The following is a 21,549-nucleotide window of genomic DNA, read 5'->3' on the forward strand; positions in this document are numbered from 1 at the left end:
ACAACTTGATGTTTCCACCTATGTCATTTGCAGTTATGTCCTGGCTTGAAATCATATTAAAAGGAGTATTTGCAATTCTTCCGAGGATACTATGTTATTTCTCCGGAAAACAATAACAAAACAACTCAATAATCAAAGGAAACGGAATGAAGAGCTTAATACTATTATAATTCTAAACAGCACAACTAGAAACACACTTCACTTCAACTCTACCACCTGCAGTCATTTTTCAACTGATCTAATAATATTAGCAATTTCATGTGGTACAATCCACAAGTTAATCAACAAATACTTACTGAGCATCTACTATATACTAACATCTGTCTCATATCTGTACAAACATATCTTGAAAAGACTGACTTGAAAATAGGAACGTCACTAATTTCAAGGACCCTAGTGGGAAGAAATCTGGTAACATATCTATTATTTTTTAAAACATCCATTAAAATGTATGCTTTCTTCCATGTTATAACTACACATAGTTTTTTCTGAAAACATATCAAATAGATCCTTGAAAAATTTTTTGAACCATTTAATGTAATATTGCCAAAGTTCAGCTCTGCAATGTACATTTTTCAATGATTCTAACTTTTAAAAGTCAAAATTTGCCTATATTTGCTATATATTATTTTGAAGCTTCAAGAGGCTTTTTTATGATTAACAACAACACCTAACATTTATTTGTATAGTACTTTCTAAAGCACCCCCATATACATTATTCTCATTTAAGATAGCAAACAAAGACAACACAAAATTTGCACTGGTAATGAAGTAGAATATTAATAAAAACTAAAAGGTAAATAATCTTTTTGTGTGTGCATTTAAAAAAATAATGTAAAACATTAAAATCCTGTGTCACTGAACCTCTGTAAGACACAGGAGAAAAAAAAAAACCAAAAAACCCTTTAGTTAATGCCGGTGATTAAGCATCACTGCCCACTGCAGGTGGACCAAAAGTTTCCCGAGTACGCATCAACTGGACATCCTTGTCAGCCATACAGGTATCACAGCCCCATACTGCTGATGCCTCTGCAGTCAGGAGACCATAAGCGGTTTCAGTCATTCCAGTGCAGATCCGATGAAACCACTTCTGACAAGAGGCTTCACACAAGATGGCATCCTGATCATCATTCACTTCGTTTGTACAAATTCCACAAGGATACACTGGGTCAGAAGAAGAATGGCCATGACGGCTTGGGTGGAGAGAGGATTTATTGCTTTTTTCAGTGGCGCATGTATCTGGGGCAGCTCTAGGTTGTCGTGGCTTATTCTGTGTCCCATTTGCATGGCTGTTATTTGTAGCTTCTGCGGTACTCGAACGGCTAGTCTCTTGATTTACTGCATTGTTTCGATTAACATTTTTTAACTCAATATTACTCTGATTCACTGTGTCATCCATATTTAAGTGAGGTGGATGAGCAGAGGAATTTTGATTAGTGTTTTTGGTTGCTCCTTGACTAAAGTCTTGTTTTTGGGGTGGTGCTTTTGCTTGACTGAAAGTGTTTGGGGGAGGAATAAAAGAATGATTAGATTCTAACGGAGAAGTAAAATTTGAGTTATTTCCAGGGACAAAGTTAGATGCCAAGTCAGGGTTAGACACTTGGTTAGCATTCTGTGGAGGAATCTGATTGAAGTTTTCAGCAGGATTTTGTCGAAAATGTTGATTAGGCATGTTAACATTCTGACTTAGTGCATTATTATAAGATGGATTTCCAAAGCTTGAATTATCATGTGGCCCAAAGTTAAAAGCATGAGGTCGATTAAAACCCATGCCCAAAGGATTCTGCGGAAATGGGTGTGGCTGATTCCTGAGTGAGTAAGGACCACAGTATGGGGAAGACATTCTTGGAGGAACGTGAGGTGGCATTCTGAATGTGCTATAGCCTCCAAAGCCAGGATAACCAGGGCCAAGATATGGATTTGATGAAGGCAGTGGTTTATAGGAAATAGTATTATAGTTGTCATCAAATGGATTAGCAGCCACTAGATGGTCAGAGTTTGGATTTGGTGGTGGAGCATACTCAGACAATGGAGGAAAAGAAGGCCCCTGAAATGAGAATGTAGAATAAAGTACATGTTTCGATCAAAGAAGTCATTAAAACTGTTATCTTAACACGTAACAACCTAGCTTTAATCAAATTTCTCTTGCTATGTGTTAAGAAAATCTAATTCTTCATTTGACCTTTCAATTCCAAATAGTTTTCATATTTAATTCTATTTAATGATTAAAATGTGTAGATTTCTTCCTTTAGGAAAGGAAAGAAGGTATGCTTTTCTGAGCTCAAACTCATTGTTACTTCAAATTCCAAAGGTATTTAAGCTTCAAAAGAAGCTTCATTATATAACTTTCGTTTAATATGCTTAACTATAATTCTAGAATCCTTCACTTAAACCATAAAATTAAGTAAGAATAAACAGGATCTAAGTTTTTTTACTAGCTTAACTTCAGGGAGTAGCTATTAAAGTATTCCCCAAGTACTATGCTCTTGGCCTCAGAATGGAAAAATAAACTTCCAGTTTTAGTCACACTGCAAGTTTAACAGATGGTGGCCAAAATGGAAAAAAGTAATCTGTATACACATCATACTTCCTCTCAGTCTTTAAAAGAAAAAGAGTGCTTCAAATTCACAGGGGATAAAAGCACAGAGGCCTGTTTTTATAACGATTATCCAAGCACAGGTTATACATAAAAGATACTTCCACCATGACCGCCTAATGATACATATGTACGAATTATTATAGCAGCTGAACACTGCTTCAGTTTAAACCTGTGTCCCCAGATTTTACAATCTTTTAGCGGAAGTACAGGTATCTATGCTTTTTAAGTTAGATTTAAGGATAAGCATTTTAATTTGTCTGCCTACACTTCCTTCTTGCAATACCCACTTTAGGCCTATAGGCCAACAATAGCCACTGGTCGCAGAGTAAAAAAAAAAAATCACTGCAGAATTCACGATTAGGTTATGAATGAGGATAGGAAACAAACTCATGACCAAATTTAAATTTACCTCATCAGCTTGATCTTATCAGCGAACAAAAACTGTTATTAAAGAAAATGTCAATTTACCTGTGTATTTGTCTTGCGTTTTTTCTTGTCTGGGCTTCCTAGTTGTACACCTGGTCCTCCTAACCCATCCAGTCCACTATCACCACCTAAAAAAAAAAAAAAAAAAATTCCAGATAACATTTCCACTTGTAACTGAAATCATTTTACATCTTTCACAGCAATATCTATCATAATTACCTGTTAATATGTGTTCTATTTTTGTTAGATAAAAGCAATCTAAGCTTTTTTAAAAAAAATCTTTGTTCTTCAAAAAGTCTTCCCCATAATTTCAGCCAGAAACATTCATCTCTACTTCCATAGTATTTTTTATTATTCTTTCAGTGAGAAAGTCTCCATCCTACACTTGAAGCTTTAGTCATCTGGTTTCTTATCCTGGAGGCAACCACTAGTTTTTGCTCTATCTTTCAGAAGATAATCTAGATAAATTCCAGCATGGTATCTTTTGCGGGGAGTACACAAACCATGGCATGCATACTATACACTATGTTCTCTACACCTTGCTTTCTTCTTGAAAATCATTCCACATAATTACATACAGAACTGCTCTATCACCTAATAACTGAGTAGTATTTCATGGTATGATTATACCATAATTCATTAAACTAGCTCCCTCCCTATTGATGGATATTTAGGTTGTTTCCAAAATTTTGCTGTCTGCAATGAAAATCTATGTACAAGTGTCTTAAATACATGTACAAATCATTCTTAGAACTGGAATTATAGCATTAAAGGTATGTAGCCTTTAAATTCTTAAAGGTATGGTCAAAGTACAACAATGTATGTATTATTTTCTCAACAGTATACGATCAAACAAAAGCAAAAGCTTGAAAGTTTATCAGTAGAATTTTTTTCCATTACAAAAACACTTTTTATTATGGAGGATTCTGATTATTACAAGAGTAGACAGAATAAAATTATGTATGCATATATAGATACACATTTGTAATAGATTAATAAATAAGTTCAGTGAGTTGACAATTAGAGGAGACCTACTCACACATGTGGATTCTGAGAAAAGGGGTATTTAAACTGAGACCTACAGGATAAAAAAATAAAATAAAAATAAAATAAAATAAATAAACTGAGACTTACAGGAGGATAACAAATCTCTCATGTAAACAGCATAAGGAAGAGCCTCTAGGCAGAGAACAGCATGTGTAAAGATTCTTAAGTAGAAAGAAGCCCAATGTGTTTGAGAAATTTAAAAGAGGCCAGTGTGTTAAGGGACTCTGGAGAGTGCCACTAGAAGAGGTTAAAGAGATAGGTAGGGACCAGATCATTTAGAGCAGTATGGACAGAATGTGTCCCCTCAAAATTTTTTTTTTTTTTTAAGATTTATTTATTTATTTACTTGACAGAGAGATAGAGAGCACAAGTAGGCAGAGTGTCAGGCAGAGGGAAAGGGAGAAGCAGGCTCTCTGCTGAGCAGGGAGCCCGATGCAGGGCTCGATCCCAGGACCCTGGGATCATGACCTGAGCCGAAGGCAGCTGCTTAACCAACTGAGCCACCCAGGTGCCCCTCAAAATTCTTATTTTGAAGCCCTACCCCACAGTATGATGGTATTTGAATGTAGTGCCCTTGGGAGGTAATGAAGATTACATCAGGTCATGAGGGTCAGGCCCTTAAGATGTGATTAGTGGCCTTAGGAGAAAGAAGAGTCTGTTCTCCACCACTCCCCTCCGAGTACAAACACAGGAAGGCCATGTGAGGACACGGGCGAGAAGGTGGGCATCTGCAAACCAGAAAGAGAGCACTCACCAGGAAGTGAATTGGCTAGCACCTTAATCTTGGACTTCCCAGCCTCCAAACTGTGGGAAAATAAATTTCTGTTGTTGAAGCCACCCCGTCTATGATACTTTGTTCTTGCAGCCCAAGCAGACTAAGACACAACGCCTTGTAGTTTATGCTAAGGAATGTGAATTTTATCTGAAGAACAGCGGATGATCATTTAAGGGTTTTGAGCAGGAAAGTGGTATGATTTAAGTTTTAGAAGTATTATATTAGCAGTTGTGTTGAGAATTAATTGATGGTGGGACAGGGGTAGAAGCAGGAAGATCAGTCTTTTACAGTAATAGTTCAGGAAAAGAAATGGTACTTGACAATAAAGAGAAATCAGTGTGTTGGACAAAGACCCCCACCTAACAAAATGCAAAGCAGGTATCTCTAAGAGCTATTTAGAGAAGCCTATATACTATGAAGGTGAAAAACTGACAAACGGTAACAAAATTCAGTAAGGATTCTGGATGTTAAATTAATATTTAAACATAAGCAGCTTTTTTATACACAAACTAAAACCAGTCAAAAGATAGAGTAGAAGAAAAGTTTTCATTTATAGGAACAAAACTAAACTAAAATAGCAATAAATTTAAAAAATGCACAAGATCAGTATGAATAAAAACCTTCAAAAGTTCTATATTGAGAGACACGGAGGAATACTTCTAATAATTGGAAAGGTAGTCCCTGTTCTGGCTAGACAACTAGAACAAAATTACATTGTTTTTTACCTCACTTATTATCCCAAACAGCCTTTTTGTGCCCTCCTCAGACACATTAGCACCAGGTATTTGAATCCCAGGCCCACGGGGCCCACCCTCAGAGTCCAGAGGCATTAATACTAGAATAAGCAGCACCTCCTTCTCAGAGATCTGAGTTTAAACTCCACAGGGCCGCTCCTGTGAATTTATATATTCTAATAATTCCAACTTCTCTCCTGTGGCATCAGGAATGGTAGCTGCTTCCCACAGTCGATACCTCTGTGAAAACTTTAGTATCCTATTTTGTCACCAGTTTAACGTCTGTTAACAATACCTTATATTAAATTCTATTAAAAATAACTGGTATGGTTTCTATCTCCGACTAGACCCTGACTGATACATATCTCAAGTGCCACCAGCCAGAAACTGTCATTACTACTAAGTTAACATCATTCCACACATCTAGCTTATTACCTACCTACTTCCGTGAATATAGAGCAATAGTAATACCTTTACAAAGATGGATACTATTTTTAAATAAAAACATTAAATTTTAACTTTATTATAATGTAATAAAGGAAAAAAGAAATGAATTAAACTATAGAATATGTTAAATATTTCTTTACCATAAGAGAAGTTTTTGGAAAGAATCCTCTAAGAAAAGACATCAAGGAAAACATTAAGTTTGAAAAATGTATGTCTTTTCTTTTCTTAATTTTCTTAATTTTAGATAGCATTCATGGAACTTTGAATGTTTAAGATAATATGGTATCATATCTTATTCTACTTTTTCCATCCCATTTCCATCCATCTACTTTTTCTATCTCTGATTCAATTCTTTATTTCAGCTAAATTTTCTTTTATCACATCTTTGAATACTTTTTCTGCTCTTTGTTGAGTGCTCTATTTTGGGGGCATTAGTTATCATTATGCTAGAGAAATTTTTACCACCATATCTATGAGTAAGCTTTTGTTGTATTAATCGTCCTGTCTTTGAACTCTTGCTTTTATTTTTGTTTTGTTTTTTCATTAAGGTCTACCACTTGACGTACATGTGAAATCTTTCCTTCTGTCTTTTAGGTTATGGGTCTTCATCTTCTGCATGCTATTTCTTTTCCTTTTTTTTTTGTTAATTCATTAGTTTGCAATACTATGTTTGCATAGTTATGCTTTTATCATCTTGCAATTCTGTCTAGATCTTTTATTTGCTCTGATTTAACATGGGTGACTTTCTGACTCTCTTTTTTTCACATCTAAGATTACTTGGTTTAGGTAATATGCTTTATCTACTGAGATAATCATGTGATTTTTCCCCTTTAAATTATTTTAATATTCAACTCAAAACTGACATTTGTGAAGTAAAGCCAACTTACTCACTTTTATACAAATGTTATCATTTTCATGTGACTGGATACGCTATTATCTCTTTTGAACACTTGCCTATATTAGTAAGATTAACCTCTTGTGTTTCCGTGGAACATCCAGGTTTTTAATTCTGACATTTTGTTAAAGGCACATCTACCTAGTCAGGGGGTGTGGTAACCCACTCATATGGGAGGTTTCCTGTGTTCCCTGATTCAGTTTGTATCCCTGGAGACTTTTCTGTCACAGTCCTCTTTTTTTTTTTTTAACTTTTTGTTTCATTCATTTTTTTCTTACTCAAAAGAATGAGAATATAAAGAATAGTCATTTAATTTCCTTCTCTCCAGACTTGGGGTTATTAATAAGAATTCTCAAAATTCTGTAAATCACTAATAGCTTTCAAGGGCAGAGATTGTCTTAGAACCTAAGACAGTGCATTTTGCACTGTTTCAGAATTACGTTATTGGGCTGTGCCACTTCCTTTGTTTGCCGCTGTTGCTGCACATTTTTGCTCTTTTTCAAAAATGGCTTTGGTTCATTTCACTTGGAATTTAAAAAGAGATTCTGTAGTTTTGTTCTACCATCTTAACTTAGAAGTCTATATCTGACTGTATCTATGTTCTTTAACTCAATCTTCATTAACAACCTAAGAGGTAGGTAAGTCATCGCCACTTTTTAAAGGAAGAAAAAGAAACAGAATGCAAAGGAGTCATACCACTGATAAAAAGCAGCACAGAAATCTAAAACCAGGGTTTTGTTTCTTTTTGCTTTTAAGTTTTTGAGGATATTCATAAGGTTGTACAACCATTACCACTATTTAATGCCAGAACATTACCATCACCCCATCATATACTCATTAGCAGTCATTTCCCAGTCCCCCAGGCCCTAGCAGTCATGAATCTACTTATACATATTTATGTATTCTGGATATGTTATATAAATGGAATCATACAATATGTGGCGGCTTTTTGTGTCTTGTTTCACTTACACTAGAGTAATGTTTTCAAGGTTTATTCATGTTATATTATGTATTATTTCCTTTTTATAGCCAAATAATATTCCATTGTAGAGATATACCACATTATATTATCCATTGATCAGTTGGTGAACAACTTGAGTTTTTCTACTTTTTGGCTACTAAGAATAATGCTGCTATGAATATTTATGTACCAGTTTTTATATAAACATATGTTTTCAATTCTCTTGGGTATATACCTGGTAATAGAATCACTGGGTGATATGGTATCTCTTAAGTTTAACGTTTTGAGGAACTGCCCAACTGCTCTACATAGTGGCTGCACTATTCTACATTCCCACCTGCTAAGTCTGAGGGTTCCAGTTTCTTCACATCCTCCCCAACACTTATTTTGTTTCTTTTTAATTTAATTTAATTTTTTTAAAGATTTTTTTTTAGAGAGAGAGAGAGCAGGGGTATGGGCAGAGAGAGAAGGAGAGAATCCAAAGTAGACTCCTCATTAAGTGTGGAGCCTGACACAGGGCAGAATCTCACAACTCTGAGATCATGACCTGAGTGGAAACCAAGAGTCAGACGCTCAACTGACTGACTCTCCTCTGTTTGTATTTTCAATGTAGCCTAGAATTCTAGAAAGTATAAACTGGTATCTCATTGTGGTTTTAATCAGCATATTCAAAATTACTAATGATGTTGAACACCTTTTCATATACTTATTGATCTATATATATTTTTTCTTTGACGAAATGCCTATTCCAGTCATTTGTCTATTTTTTTGTTAAGTTGTTTATCTTTTTTGTTCAGTTGTAAGAATTCTTTTTTTTTTTTTTTTAAAGATTTTATTTATTTTTTAGAGAGCGAGCGAGCGAGAAACAGCATGAGAGGGGAGAGGGATCATGACCTGAGCCGAAGGCAGACGCTTAACCATCTGAGCCACCCAGGCGCCCAAGTTGTAAGAATTCTATATATATTCTGGATACTAGACTGTTACCAGTAATAAGATTTTCAAATATTTTCTTCTAGTCTGTGGGATGTCTTTTCACTTTGATAGTGTCCTTTGACACGTTTTTAATTTTGATGAACTCCAATTTATCTATTTTTCTTTTGATTGTTTGGGTAAAACTAGATTTATATACTTCTAAGATACTAGTTTGCCTCCCTAAAATCTTATACACATACTGTCTTCTTCAGTGGACCACAAAAGACAAAAATGAAAACTTCTGGTTCAAACTAAAGGAACTCCTATTTTTAAATTCTTTGATGTGGTAGTAATCCCATTTCAGTAGATGGTAAGTAAAGAACTAATAGTGAGATCCAGTCCACCCCTCACAGCCATTGATTCAAAATCTGATGGTTCAGGAATGATTGAATCTATTACTAATTTATAACTACCCAGTAGCCCATATAAAATGAACTGATGATTCCATATTAACAAATCGTATTCACTTTTCCTTAACAGTATATACTGACATGCTGAGCAGAGAAATGTGTTGTTCTCAAATATGAATACCTAGAAATTTTGATGAGTGTGGTAGGGAAAAAGAATTAGCAATGATTTTAGAGGTCAAATAATAAAGTGGTTATATAAATAAACAAAGGTACCAAACAACAAAGTCCTGTATTTCCTAACATCTGTCATGGATATTTCACTATAACAAAAATATAAAAAGAAAAATGTAATTCCTAAAAATAAAAACAATTAGTAATAAATTAATCTCTAGTCTCCAATCTAGAAGATATAAATTCCCACTCATAGCATTAAGAATACTGAATAATTATAATTTTACAATTAAAATGCTGTAATTTAAAGATGGACAAAAAGTACTCTTAATTAATGGTATGTACATCTCTGTTCACTTTCCAAAAATTTAATGACATTGCTTGTATTCACTATAAGGCAAGGCTCTGACATTTGCAGCTATTTAAATAAACATTATTTTCAAGTAATATGTGAGTAAAACCACCTTAAATTCTTTTTAGAAACTGACTTTCATGGTATTAATTTTTTATTTAAGAGTCTAACATTTCCCTCCATAAAGCAAATCTTCAAGTTCCACTGGTGTCTATTGCTCCATTTGTTGTTCATCTAAAGAGTTAACTACATAACATCTTCAATGGTTCTGACTCTTGGCCTTACCTGGGTCCTTCCTGCTGCTACCTGTAACACTGGTGGTTCTTCTCTGTGAGGTAATCATAATGTTAGATCAGAATCACAGACATCAGGGCTAATTAGAATACAAGCTACCAAGAATTTCCATGATTCTCACTCTTTAAAAATAAAGTAAAAGGTCAGAATCCAGGGAACGGGAAAGCAGTGGTTACAGAGCTAGTCGTTTAGGTTACCCTAAGAACTTCTGGTACCAAAGCTTCTCTCCAGCTGCTCTATATACCTGCCATTAGCTCTGCAAGGTAAACCATGACTACTCAGTCAGGAGCTGAGAGCTGTGGGGCAGAGAACCAAGAAAAAGGAAACTGTCAAAGCTCATTGTTAACACTGGCCACTGTGATACTTTTAATCTGTTAATACTTGAATTTCTTTTTTTTTCCTTGTAAGTTTTATTTATTTATTTTTTAAACCTTTTTTTATTATGTTATGTTAGTCATCATACATTACATCATTAGTTTTTGATGTAGTGTTCCATGATTCATTGTTTGCACATAACACCCAGTGCTCCATTCAATACGTGCCCTCTTTAATACCCATCACCAGGCTGACCCATCCCCCCACCCTCCTCCCCTCTAGAACCCTCAGTTTGTTTCTCAGAGTCCATAGTCTCTCCTGGTTGTCTCCCCCTCCGATTATCTCATCTCTGCACTCCTACCTGCCCAGTGACCTCTGAATGCACAAGGGGAACAAGTGTGGGAAAGGGTGATGACAAAAATGGAACAAGAAGCCTCGCTCATCTTTTTTTTTTTTTTAAAGATTTATTTATTTGAGAGAGTGAGAATGAGAGAGAGAGAGAGAGTACATGAGAGGGGGGAGGGTTAGAGGGAGAAGCAGGCTCCTCGCCGAGCAGGGAGCCCAATGCGGGACTCGATCCAGGGACTCCAGGATCATGACCTGAGCCGAAGGCAGTCGCTTAACCAACTGAGCCACCCAGGCGCCCGAAGCCTCACTCATCTTAAGAAAGCAAAGAAATTTTCTCTCTCTAGATATTATCACCCTACATCATGCCACTCAATCTCAATTAAACAAAATAATTCTCTTATCTCTCCTTTACCCTTTAACCCTTATCTGGAGCTGGAAGTTGAAATATGTGTCTCTTCACAGTCTTACTGGAGAGTCTCATCTATTAAACAAGGCAATTTTTTCTCATCTAAAGAATCTACAAATTAAAGATTTTTTAATATGAAATCTATTTGTAAGTATAAAATTATTTTTTCTATCTGTAAGTACTTCTTATTTTTGTAAACTGTGGATTATTTGCTCTAGGACTTCTACGTATTTTTTTGTTCTAATTACATTATATATTATATATATTCCACCTTTTTATTTCTTCTGTTAAAGAATCTACTTCAGCCTCCAAGTCCTTAAAAAGGAAGTGAGGACATTGTTCTGTACACTAGATAGTGGCATGCCTCTTATGTCATTTAAATTTTCATTTTTTAGCTTCACTTTATTTGCAATAATGGTTTGGTTTGTGATATTGACTGTTCTCATAAATAATGTGACTGTATTATTTTAACATATTTTATAATGGGGTTCCAATCCAAGATGGTGATGTAGGAAGACCTTGAACTCAGCTCCTTCATGGACACACCAAATTACACCTATTTATTGAGCAATTCCTTTTGAAGAACAACTGAGGGCTGACTGAACAGCTTCTGCACAATATAAGAGACCACATAGAAAACATATGCGCCCCTACGCTTATTGCAGCATTATTTACAATGGCCAAGATACAGAAGCAACCTAAGTGTCCACTGCTGGGTGAATGCATAAAGAAGATGGGACACACGGCCACACACACACACACACACACGGGACACACGGGGACACACACACACACACGGGACACACGGGGACAGACACACACACACACATGGCCACACACACACACACACACACGGGACACACGGGGGGACACACACACACACACGGGGACACACACACACACACACACACCCTACACACACACACATGGACACACACACACACACACCCTACACTGGAATAGCACTCAGCCATAAAAAAGAATGAGATCCTGCCATTTAGGACAGCATGTGTGGACCTAGAGGGCATTATACTAAGTAAAATAAGCCAGACAGAAAAAACCAAATACCATGTGATTTCACTTTTATGTGGAATCTAAAAAACAAAACAAACAAGAAAAGCAGAAACAGACCCATAAATACAGAGAACAAACTGGTGGCTGGCAGAGGGGAGGGGAAGAGAGGAAGGGAAAAGTGGGCGAAGGGGAGTGGGAGATTCAGGCTTCCAGTTATGGAATGAATAAGTCAGGGGGATAAAAGGTCCAGCATAGGGAATACAGTCAACAAGAGTACTGTAATAGCACTATACGGTGACAGATGGTAGCTACACTTGTGGTGAGCATAGTGTAACACAGAGTTGTCAAATTACTATGTTGTACACCTGAAACTAACGTTAACACTGTGTGTCAACTCTACTTCAATAAAATTTTTAATAATATTTTACATTTTGTTTCCTTCAAAAACAGCTTTGCTTCAAGAGTAGTTCAACTAAGTATGCATTCTAATTACTATGCTGATTCAATGACACAAACAGAGTCTGTGTCCCTCCCAAAATTTACTTGTTGAAATCCTAATCCCCAGTTTGATGGTACTTTGGAGGAGGGGCTGTGGGAGGTGATCAGACCGTGCCCTCATGAAAGGAATTAGTGTCCCTATAAAACAGACCTGGGAGGGCTCCTTTGGCCCTTCCGCATGTTATAACACAATAAGAAGACTGCCCAGGAAGCAGGCCCTCACCAGATACAAAATCTGCTGACACCTTGATCTTGGACTTCCTAGCCTCCAGAATTGTGCCAAATAAATTGCTATTGTTTATAAGCCACCCAGTCTATGGTATTCTGTTACAGCAGCCTGAACTGACTAGGGCAGTGCTTAAACAAACTGCCTGGCACACAGTGGACACTCAAATATTAGTTTTCCTTTTGCTTTCCTTTAGACTAAACTATACCATAATTTCACTTCATTTCAGTTTCTATAGTATTTAACACCCTATCAAAAGATCTAGTATCAAGCACTGTCAACACATTCAGTGGACAAATATCAGTTTTTCATAATAGCACAGAAGTCTGGGATATAATGTCAGTTTATTCTATCATTTACTATGGATGTGAACATCTTAGCTAACAGCTTTGCCTTCACCTGAAACATGTACTTCTGTTAACACTGGTCTCTACCACTGAATGGCAATATTATGAATTAATATGTCAATATAGTATTATAAGAAATGGCCTTATATGACTGAAATGAAAATGCCATTATACTCTTTTAGAATGCAAGGCAGAAAGTGTCTGCCATGTGATGCCCAGAACCTAGATCAATCTGGGCATGTAATAAATATTAAATTCTGAAAACCCTCAACATCTGTGATTTAAGGTTTCAAATATTTGTGATTCTTATACCAGCTGTTCTCCCCCAGGCTAATGATCTTTTTATTACTGAGGTGCATGAGGTTTAAAGTTGCTAACAAATGTAAAGCTTATAGGGGGGTGGGTGGATGGCATTCATGTGTGAAGCTGACTCTATATAATAATGCCTCTAATAATAAACTTATTTTATAACAAAGTCAACCAAATTTTTAAACAAAAAACTTCAGAAATAAAGGAGAACAAAACTGCAAATATTCATAAAAATCGTGTAATAAACAGCTTGTACCTGTCTGTTTCAGCAAAATTGTGAAATATGAGGGGCTTCTGCTTTTGTAATTTTTTTGGTTCATTGTCTTTTCCATAAAGGGAGAGAACCTTTATTTCCGTTCAGTTCGTATCCACTCCCAATCAAAACAAGAAAAAATATGCTGTCTTTTACTTATTAATTGATCAAATACCTAAAAGTGAATGTCGATCATATTACTTGTATTTTAGACTGTGTATTTTAGAATGTATATTCTATTTCTGATTTTAAAAGTGAACAGATAACTTAGAATGTACCAGGCACTGCTTTAAGTGCTTTATATATATTAACACATTTAATCCTTTAAAGAACTCTATGAGATAAATACAAGTATTATTCTCGTTTTGCATGAGGAAATTGATGTACAGAGAGGTTAAGTAACTTGCCAAAGACCACACAGATAGTAAACAGTAGAAATGGGATACGATCCCAGCAGCGAGGCTCCAGAGACAAATGCCGTATTATTTCTCAACATTGCTATTAACATGTCTATACAGACTGGGAATAGGAAAGGAGACCTGAAATCACTCTTGACCATACATTAGGGATGCCTTGAAGGTAAAGATGACTTAGACCCCTTAAATTGCCTGGAATAAGACTGTTAGAAGAGAGAATTGTGTAATCTTCCCAAGAGATAACTCCTCCCCACTTCTGGGGAAAGCAAACTAGGAAGACTAAATTACCTAAGTTATTGAAACCTCTTTGTTAACACTCATCAAATTAGAGTTCAGAAACATCTGTTGAGCTTATTTAAGTACACAAATAAAAATAATAATTCCTCCCTATAAGGATCCCATAATCTAGAGAAAAATTTTGTCTTTCTTTTTTTGAAACTCTTAAATTGAATGTGATAAATATCATGATAGACATGAGCACAGGATGTTGACGGAACATAAGGATGTCCCATCTAATTCTGACTGAGGGAGGGAGTATCAGGAAACACTTCCTGGGAAGTTTCAACAAAGTTGATGCCGTGAGAATGAGTATCCTACCAAAGGTGGGGAAAAAAGAGGGCAAGCCTAACAGAAGGAACAGAATGTGCAAAGAAAGGTTCAAAGGCAAGAGAAACCATGACAACATCTAGAAAGGAAATGTGATTATCTCAGACCTGGACACAGGAGAGCGTTTCATGGAATATGAAGGATGGAGAACTAAGGGGTGGGCCTGGACCAAAAAGAACCAATATAAGAAGGTTGGATTTTTATCCAAAGATAATGGGGAACCACTAAAGAATTTTACAGAAAAAAAAGAGTAACATGACTGAATTGTGTTTTGGAGCACACTGGCCATGGAACACAGTAACTAAGACTTTCAGCCCTAGAGTTTAGTTCTAGCTTTGTCACTTACTAGCTGGGTAAACTTGAATGTTATTTAACCATGTAGTACTTGACCTCTCTGAGTATCAGTTCATCAACTGTAAATCTAGAATGATAATAATAACAACTAACTCAAAGGGTTCTTGATAGGATTAAACAAGACATCCATTTAAAACAATTAACAAACTGCTTGGTAAGTACTCAATAGATAGTAGTTAAAATTTATCACCAGCAGTAGCAATGTGGAAAATAGATTAAGAGGGACAAAACAGGAGGCCAGGAAACCAGTGAGAGGCCTATGATAATAATCAAAAAGATAAAGTCTGAACTAAAGAAGTGGTTATAGAAAGGCCAAGGAGATGGTGGGTTCAAAACATAGTAAGGAGACAAATATTCTAGGACTCTGGGCAAGTGTTGGGTGGGAATGGGAGATGGGTTTGGGTCACTGGATAAATGATGTTCACCAAGATAGGGAATGTGGGAGAAAGAGCACACTGGACATCTCACAGATAGATACATTTCAGTCAACAGGCTAAAAACAAAATTCATTTATCTTCCCCTCATAAATCCGCTCTTCCTTTTATATTTCTGTTGGTTCTTCTCTTCTACCTCTTAGGCTACTCCTTCACATTCTGCTCTTCAGGGTCCTCTTTTCCCTTTTGTCTTCTAAGTATTAGCGTTCCTAAAGGTGCTTTTCTCAATGCTTTTCTCTTCTCACTTTTCACTCTCACAGGTGAGCTATCTACTCCCAAGGCATCAATTAGTACTGACTTGTTTACTGATAACTTCCAGGTCTCTATTTCTGGCTCAGCCCACTTTACTCAGTTCCAAACCATGTATATCCATTGTGCACACTGAAACATCTCAGGGGGATATTCATGTAATGTGTTGAAAAACAAACTACTTTCCTGATAATCTGCCCAGCCCTTTTTTGTAGCAATTAAAAAATAAAACAACAAAACCCCCTAAAATCTTTCCTTTAGACTTCCACTGGCTCTTCCTCTCCACTTTATGACTACGTAAATTACATTTCTTCTCCAACCTTAATCCAAATCCTCCATACACTCACTCTACATGGCCTACATTTTTTAGTAAAGTCTACTTTTACTACTTTTATGGTATCTCTGTGCTATTATCCCATTCTAAAACACATCCCAATCTCTCCAGTGTTTAACCAGCTAACTCTGGTTAAAAACACTTCATCTGGAATGAATCCTCAACTTCCTTCTTCATCTCTAAATTTCTGTCTTTCTTCACTCTTTTTTTCCTCCAAGACTACCTCTTCATTTCATTCAAACCTCGATGCTATTTCCCTTCTCTCACATACAGAGACCTGACTTTTGAGAAAGAAGCCTTTTCTGTCTCATCTCTAGCTTCCCACATCGAGTGCCTAGCACATAGTACTTATTTAAAAACATGTATGAATGCTTTATTAATGAATTATCCTCTCTTCTGCTGCTTTTCAGTTTCTCCCCTCTCAGTTTCTCCCCCTTACAGTTCTTCTGTAAGTCTACCAGTATGTTTGTCTTTTTTCAAAGGAAATATAAAGACACTTTCTCTTAACTCTATCTTTCCAAGCTATTGGCTATGTCTTTCTACCACCAAGCTTCTTTACATCACATCTTTATCACTTAAATTTCACTACTTGAAAAATGTGGTTTTCTCCCAGAAGTGCCTTCTTAAAACCACTGCTGACTTACTAGACCCATCCTCATTGCTACTCTTTCTACATCATTTCCACAAAGGAACCCTCACTGCTTCTTAGAACACTTCTCCAGGAGGCATTCCTTGATTCCCTTAAAGATAGGTTATATGTTCCATTATTTCCTGTAGATGATCACAGCACTTCTCATGCTGTTTGTAACTACTTATTTGTCTGCATCCTAAAGATTTCTTGAAGACAGAATTATGCCTTCTTAATCAATATTTCCACTGTCTGGTGCTATGACTGCTCAATAAATATTTGCTGAATAAATGAATGGATATTGTGATCAGATCAACACCTAAGAGTTCTAAGAATACTGGATAATGAGAATGTTGGTTAAAATAAGGATGACAGGTAACATTCTAAGAGAACAGACAATCAAAAATCAGCATAAACATATGAATGAGTTACTTCATGTATTCACTCATTCATTCATTTGGCATTTACTGCAGGCAAAGCAATGAGGGGAGAAATAGAAAGATAACCAAGATATTGTACCTATCTTCATGGATCTTTCTTATAATCAAGGGCTGAGGGACTGGGGATGGTAACAACTGATAGAAAATAAAAGTAAGATACTTTGCCACTACTCAGATGGTTAAGCGTCTGCCTTCAGCTCAGGTCATGATCCCAGGGTCCTGGGATCGAGTCCCGCGTCGGGCTCTCTGCTCCTTGGGAGCCTGCTTCTCCCTCTGCCTCTCTCTCTCTCTCTGTCTCTCATGAATAAATAAATAAAATCTTTAAAAAAAAGATACTTTGCCACTAAATAGCAATTCTGAATCTAATATTAAAATATCAGGACAAGTTTAGAAGACCACAAATCAGCTTCCTCTTGTCCACTCACCTTTTCAATCTAGGTCTACCATCAGCAGTTCTCAAACCTTAGTAAGTATAAGGAACATGGGAGATCTTGTTAAAGATGTAGAGAAATCTCCCAGAAATCCTGATTCTGTGGGCCCAGAAACCTACATTTTTAAAAATATCCCAGGGAATATGATACTTTTGATCTACACAGTATACTACTGATAAAGTCCTTAGTCATTCATGTTGTCATAATTTTGCCATGTCTGAGTTCCATCTATAATACTATTTGCTTAATAATTTCTTTAAATTGAAACTGTGTGTGTGTATATTGGCCTTATCCTAAACAAGAGGTTTGATGACTTATATTTTTTATAATACATATGAAATAAATACTTAACTATTTAAATCTGTCTGTATACATGGGTGGATGGGAAACAGTTTAAGAAGCACTGCTCACAGTTTATGTTCTGCAAAGACCACATCCTGCATGCAGTCTTAGGATATAAATTACAACAAAAAGTTGCAGAGCAGTCAAGTTCAGCAGAACTGTGCTTCAGAAGAACTCATGCAGATATTCTGGTACCTTTTATAAAATAATCCAAAAATGTTTTAAAAATTGTTATAGCCTGGTGATGGGTATTAAAGAGGGCACATACTGCATGGAGCATGCAAACAATGAATCATGGAACACTACATCAAAAACTAATGATGTGGGGCACCTGGGTGGCTCAGTCGTTAAGCGTCTGCCTTCGGCTCAGGTCGTGATCCCGGAGTCCTGGGATCGAGCCCCACATCGGGCTCCTTGCTTAGCGGGAAGCCTGCTTCTCCCTCTCCCACTCCCCCTGCTTGTGTTCCCTCTCTTGCTGTCTCTCTCTCTGTCAAAAAATAAATAAAATCTTTAAAAAAAAACAAAAAACAAAAAACTAATGATGTAATGTATGGTGATTAACACAATATAATAAAATTAAATTTAAAAAATAAATAAATAAATAAAATGGAAAAAAATTGTTATAGCCACAACAAAGTGACTTATTGTAAAAACCCCTCCTCATATTGACTTTTTATTTTAAAAAGTGCTTTGCCTTTTATTCTGGTACTTAACTCGCAGAATATTCTTGAGCTGACACCTGAGCCAACGAAAAACAGCTAAGCCACCAAACTTAAAAGCAGTAGCTGGAACAAAATAAAGATAGATCTGTGCTCTTGACCTACAATAAAATACCCATCAATTTTATTCAAAATTACATTTGATTAAGATTGATAATTGAGTTCAAAGGTATAAACTTGAGAGCCCTCTTTCTTTTTCCTTCAACCCCAAAGTAATTTATAATAATAGGCAAAATAATATGGCAAGAATATCAAAGGAATAACTGTATCTCAGGAAAGTCTATTCCTTAAAGGGTTTGGCAACTCAAAACCACAAATAGAAAAGAAAGCCGAAATAGAAAACCTATGCTGATATTAAGCCTTAAAAACAATATTCTGCTCTAAATTATGTTTTTGCTTAAATGGCTAAGAAAATCAATCTCTACCTAAATACTCAAGTGATGTTTTTTGGGTACCACATTGTCACTGTGTTATAATCCAGTTCTCTAGGTTTAATCTCTAGTCATGTGGAACAAAAACATAGGTGAATGACCGTGGTTCTTGATCTCTACATCACTTAAGTCAATTGGAAATTTACCTTACTACTTACTGATTTATAAAGCACTTTATCCTGTTTGGATGAAAGGATTATGGCAATAGCCTCCTAACTAGCTTCCGTGCCTCAGCCCTTGTTCCCTATAGTCTACTCTCCACAGAGCAGCCAATAAAACCCTGTTAAAAATATAATTCTTGGGCCGCCTGGGTGGCTCAGTCAGTTAAGCGGCTGCCTTGGGCTCAGGTCATGATCTTGGGGTCCTGGGACTGAGCCCCTGCTCAGCAGGGAGTCTGCTTCTCCCTCTCTTTCTGCCCCTCCTCCCCTCATGCATGTGCACTCTTTCTCTCAAATCAATAAAATCCTAAATATATACATATACACATACATACACACACACACAAACACACACACACACACACACACACACCTCTTCTCACCCTATCTTTCTCTTCAGCTCATACTACTCTCCCTTTGCTCATTCTCTGCTGGTTACCATAACTTCTTTGCTGTTGCTTTAATACACTAGGCAAATTCCAGACCCAGGGCCTTTGCACTTGCTGTTCCTTTTGCTGAGACTGCTCTTCCCACACATATCTATATGGCTCTGGTCTATCACTTCCTTTGGTCCTGGCTCAAACATCATCTTCCACATGAGTCCTCTTACACATAATCCACACCTCTCCACCTCTGATGTATTTCTTAACCACTTTACCTGCTTTGTTTATCTCCAGAGCACTTACTATTTGATATTCTATACCTTTTGTTCATTATCTGTTTAGAGTGTGAACTCCTGCCAGGTGAAGACTCTTTCTGCTTTGTTCACTGTTGTACCCCAGTGCCAAGAACATTGCATAGCACACAGTACATGTTCAATAAATATTTGCTTAATGAACAAACAGTGTTATTTCAACTTTGGGACTTTCAGCCTTAACCCTATTTAGAGCTGAAAATAAAAACTGGAGGATATCCCCCAAATTTCCAGCCGTATTTGGCATCTGTGAACTTACATGCATTATCTTTTGTCTGGTACAGCGTTCCCTCCGATTTTTCTGAGATAGTAAGGCAGCAGGAAATTTCCTAACTAGTGTGCAAGGAAGAAGCAAACCAATCACGTATAAAATTGATTTTAGGTGATTTGATTCTTACCCACGAGGCAATAAAGAAAATGCCTTTTGAATTTATATAGTGTCTCCTCGTAAACCCAAGCAAAATAAGCTGTATATTTGTTGCCTTTGAGGTGGGAAGGGGGCTGGGAGAGACGCGAAGGCCCGGTACACCTTCCTCAAAGCGTCAACTCTTGAGCAGTCCAACTTACTTTTTGGGGGGTGGGCATCGTTCGTGGTCTCTGCCGGGGGGGGGGTGCTTCTTTCTCACCCTTCGAGGTGCCTATTGTGCTGTCTCGCGAATGAGCTAAGGTGGGAGAGGAGCGGGGTACCGAGGGATGCTGAGCGCGGCTTCAACTGCCGCCTAACACAAAGTCGAGGAGGCGAGGGCTCCGCGCGGGTGTCTGGGGCGAGCGGGCTCCGGGGCCGCGCGCCTCGAACCGCAGCCTCAGCCCCGGGGCGCAGGCGGGACGCGCGGGCTGCGCGGAGTTAGGCCCGGACAGAGCCCGGTGGCCTCCCAGCGGCCGGGCACGCGGCCCCCGCGCACCCCACTCACCCCGATCCCCCCCATCCCGTGCCCTTCCCGGTTACCTCGAACTCTCTTCAGCGAAATGGGATCCTTCTCCTGTTCTGCTGACATTACAGACCGCAAAGCATGACTCCCCCCCAGGCCGCGGGAATTCGGTCTCTTTGATGCTGCGGCGGCGGCTCCTTCTCCTCGCGGGGCCGCTGCGGCTGCGAGGCGAGCCTCCGAGCCGAGGCGCGGCCGAGGGCGGCGGGGACGCGGGCCGACTTTGCAAAGTTTGGGAGGAAGACGAGGCCTCGGGGCGGCCGGGCGGCGAGCGGGGGCTGGCCGGGTTCAGCGGCGGCGGCCGGGAGCGCGGCCTGGGGGCGGCCCCCCGCCCGGGGCCGGCATGTGCGGAGGACGAGTGCGCCGCCGCCGCCGCCTCCTCCCACTCCTTCTTCTTCTTCTTCTTCTTCTTCTTCGCCGCCGCCGCCGCCGCCGCCTCGGGAGCCGCTGACAGGGGAGGCAGGAGGCGGGCGGCCGGGCCCAGGCGGCGCACTCACAGCGCCCTCTGAGGAGGAGGTCTGCGCTCTCGCCGCTCCCGAGTCGCAGACACAAAAGCCCCCAGCCTGGAGCCGCCTGCAAAACGCGCTCTGGGGCGGGCGAGGGACGTGGCGCGGCCCCGCGGCTTCCCCGCCCTGAGCTCCCCAGCCC

The 21,549-nt window shown here is 38.2% G+C and overlaps 1 protein-coding gene across 1 annotated transcript; it reads right to left on the reverse strand.

The window, feature by feature from the left end:
* Nucleotides 1-319: 319 nt before the first annotated feature.
* PYGO1 (pygopus family PHD finger 1) lies at nt 320-21,064 on the reverse strand. The gene is made up of 3 exons (XM_021693978.1): nt 20,922-21,064; nt 3,068-3,153; nt 320-2,047 (listed from the first exon to the last, which is right to left on the reverse strand). Exons 1-3 carry the CDS (start codon nt 20,968-20,970, stop codon nt 923-925), a joined length of 1,260 nt encoding a protein of 419 aa, XP_021549653.1. The 5' UTR covers nt 20,971-21,064; the 3' UTR covers nt 320-922.
* Nucleotides 21,065-21,549: the final 485 nt, after the last annotated feature.

Source organism: Neomonachus schauinslandi, chromosome 9, assembly GCF_002201575.2.
Source record: "Neomonachus schauinslandi chromosome 9, ASM220157v2, whole genome shotgun sequence".
Taxonomy (NCBI): Eukaryota; Metazoa; Chordata; class Mammalia; order Carnivora; family Phocidae; genus Neomonachus; species Neomonachus schauinslandi.

Coding starts and splice junctions, on each gene's coding strand:
- PYGO1 (XM_021693978.1), bottom strand. CDS start 20,970: ATGTCAGCAGAACAGGAGAAGGATCCCATTTCGCTGAAGAGAGTTCGA. Junction 3,154..20,921: donor TTCGCTGAAGAGAGTTCGAG/GTAACCGGGAAG, acceptor TTTTTTTTTTAG/GTGGTGATAGTGGACTGGAT. Junction 2,048..3,067: donor AACGCAAGACAAATACACAG/GTAAATTGACAT, acceptor TTCTCATTTCAG/GGGCCTTCTTTTCCTCCATT.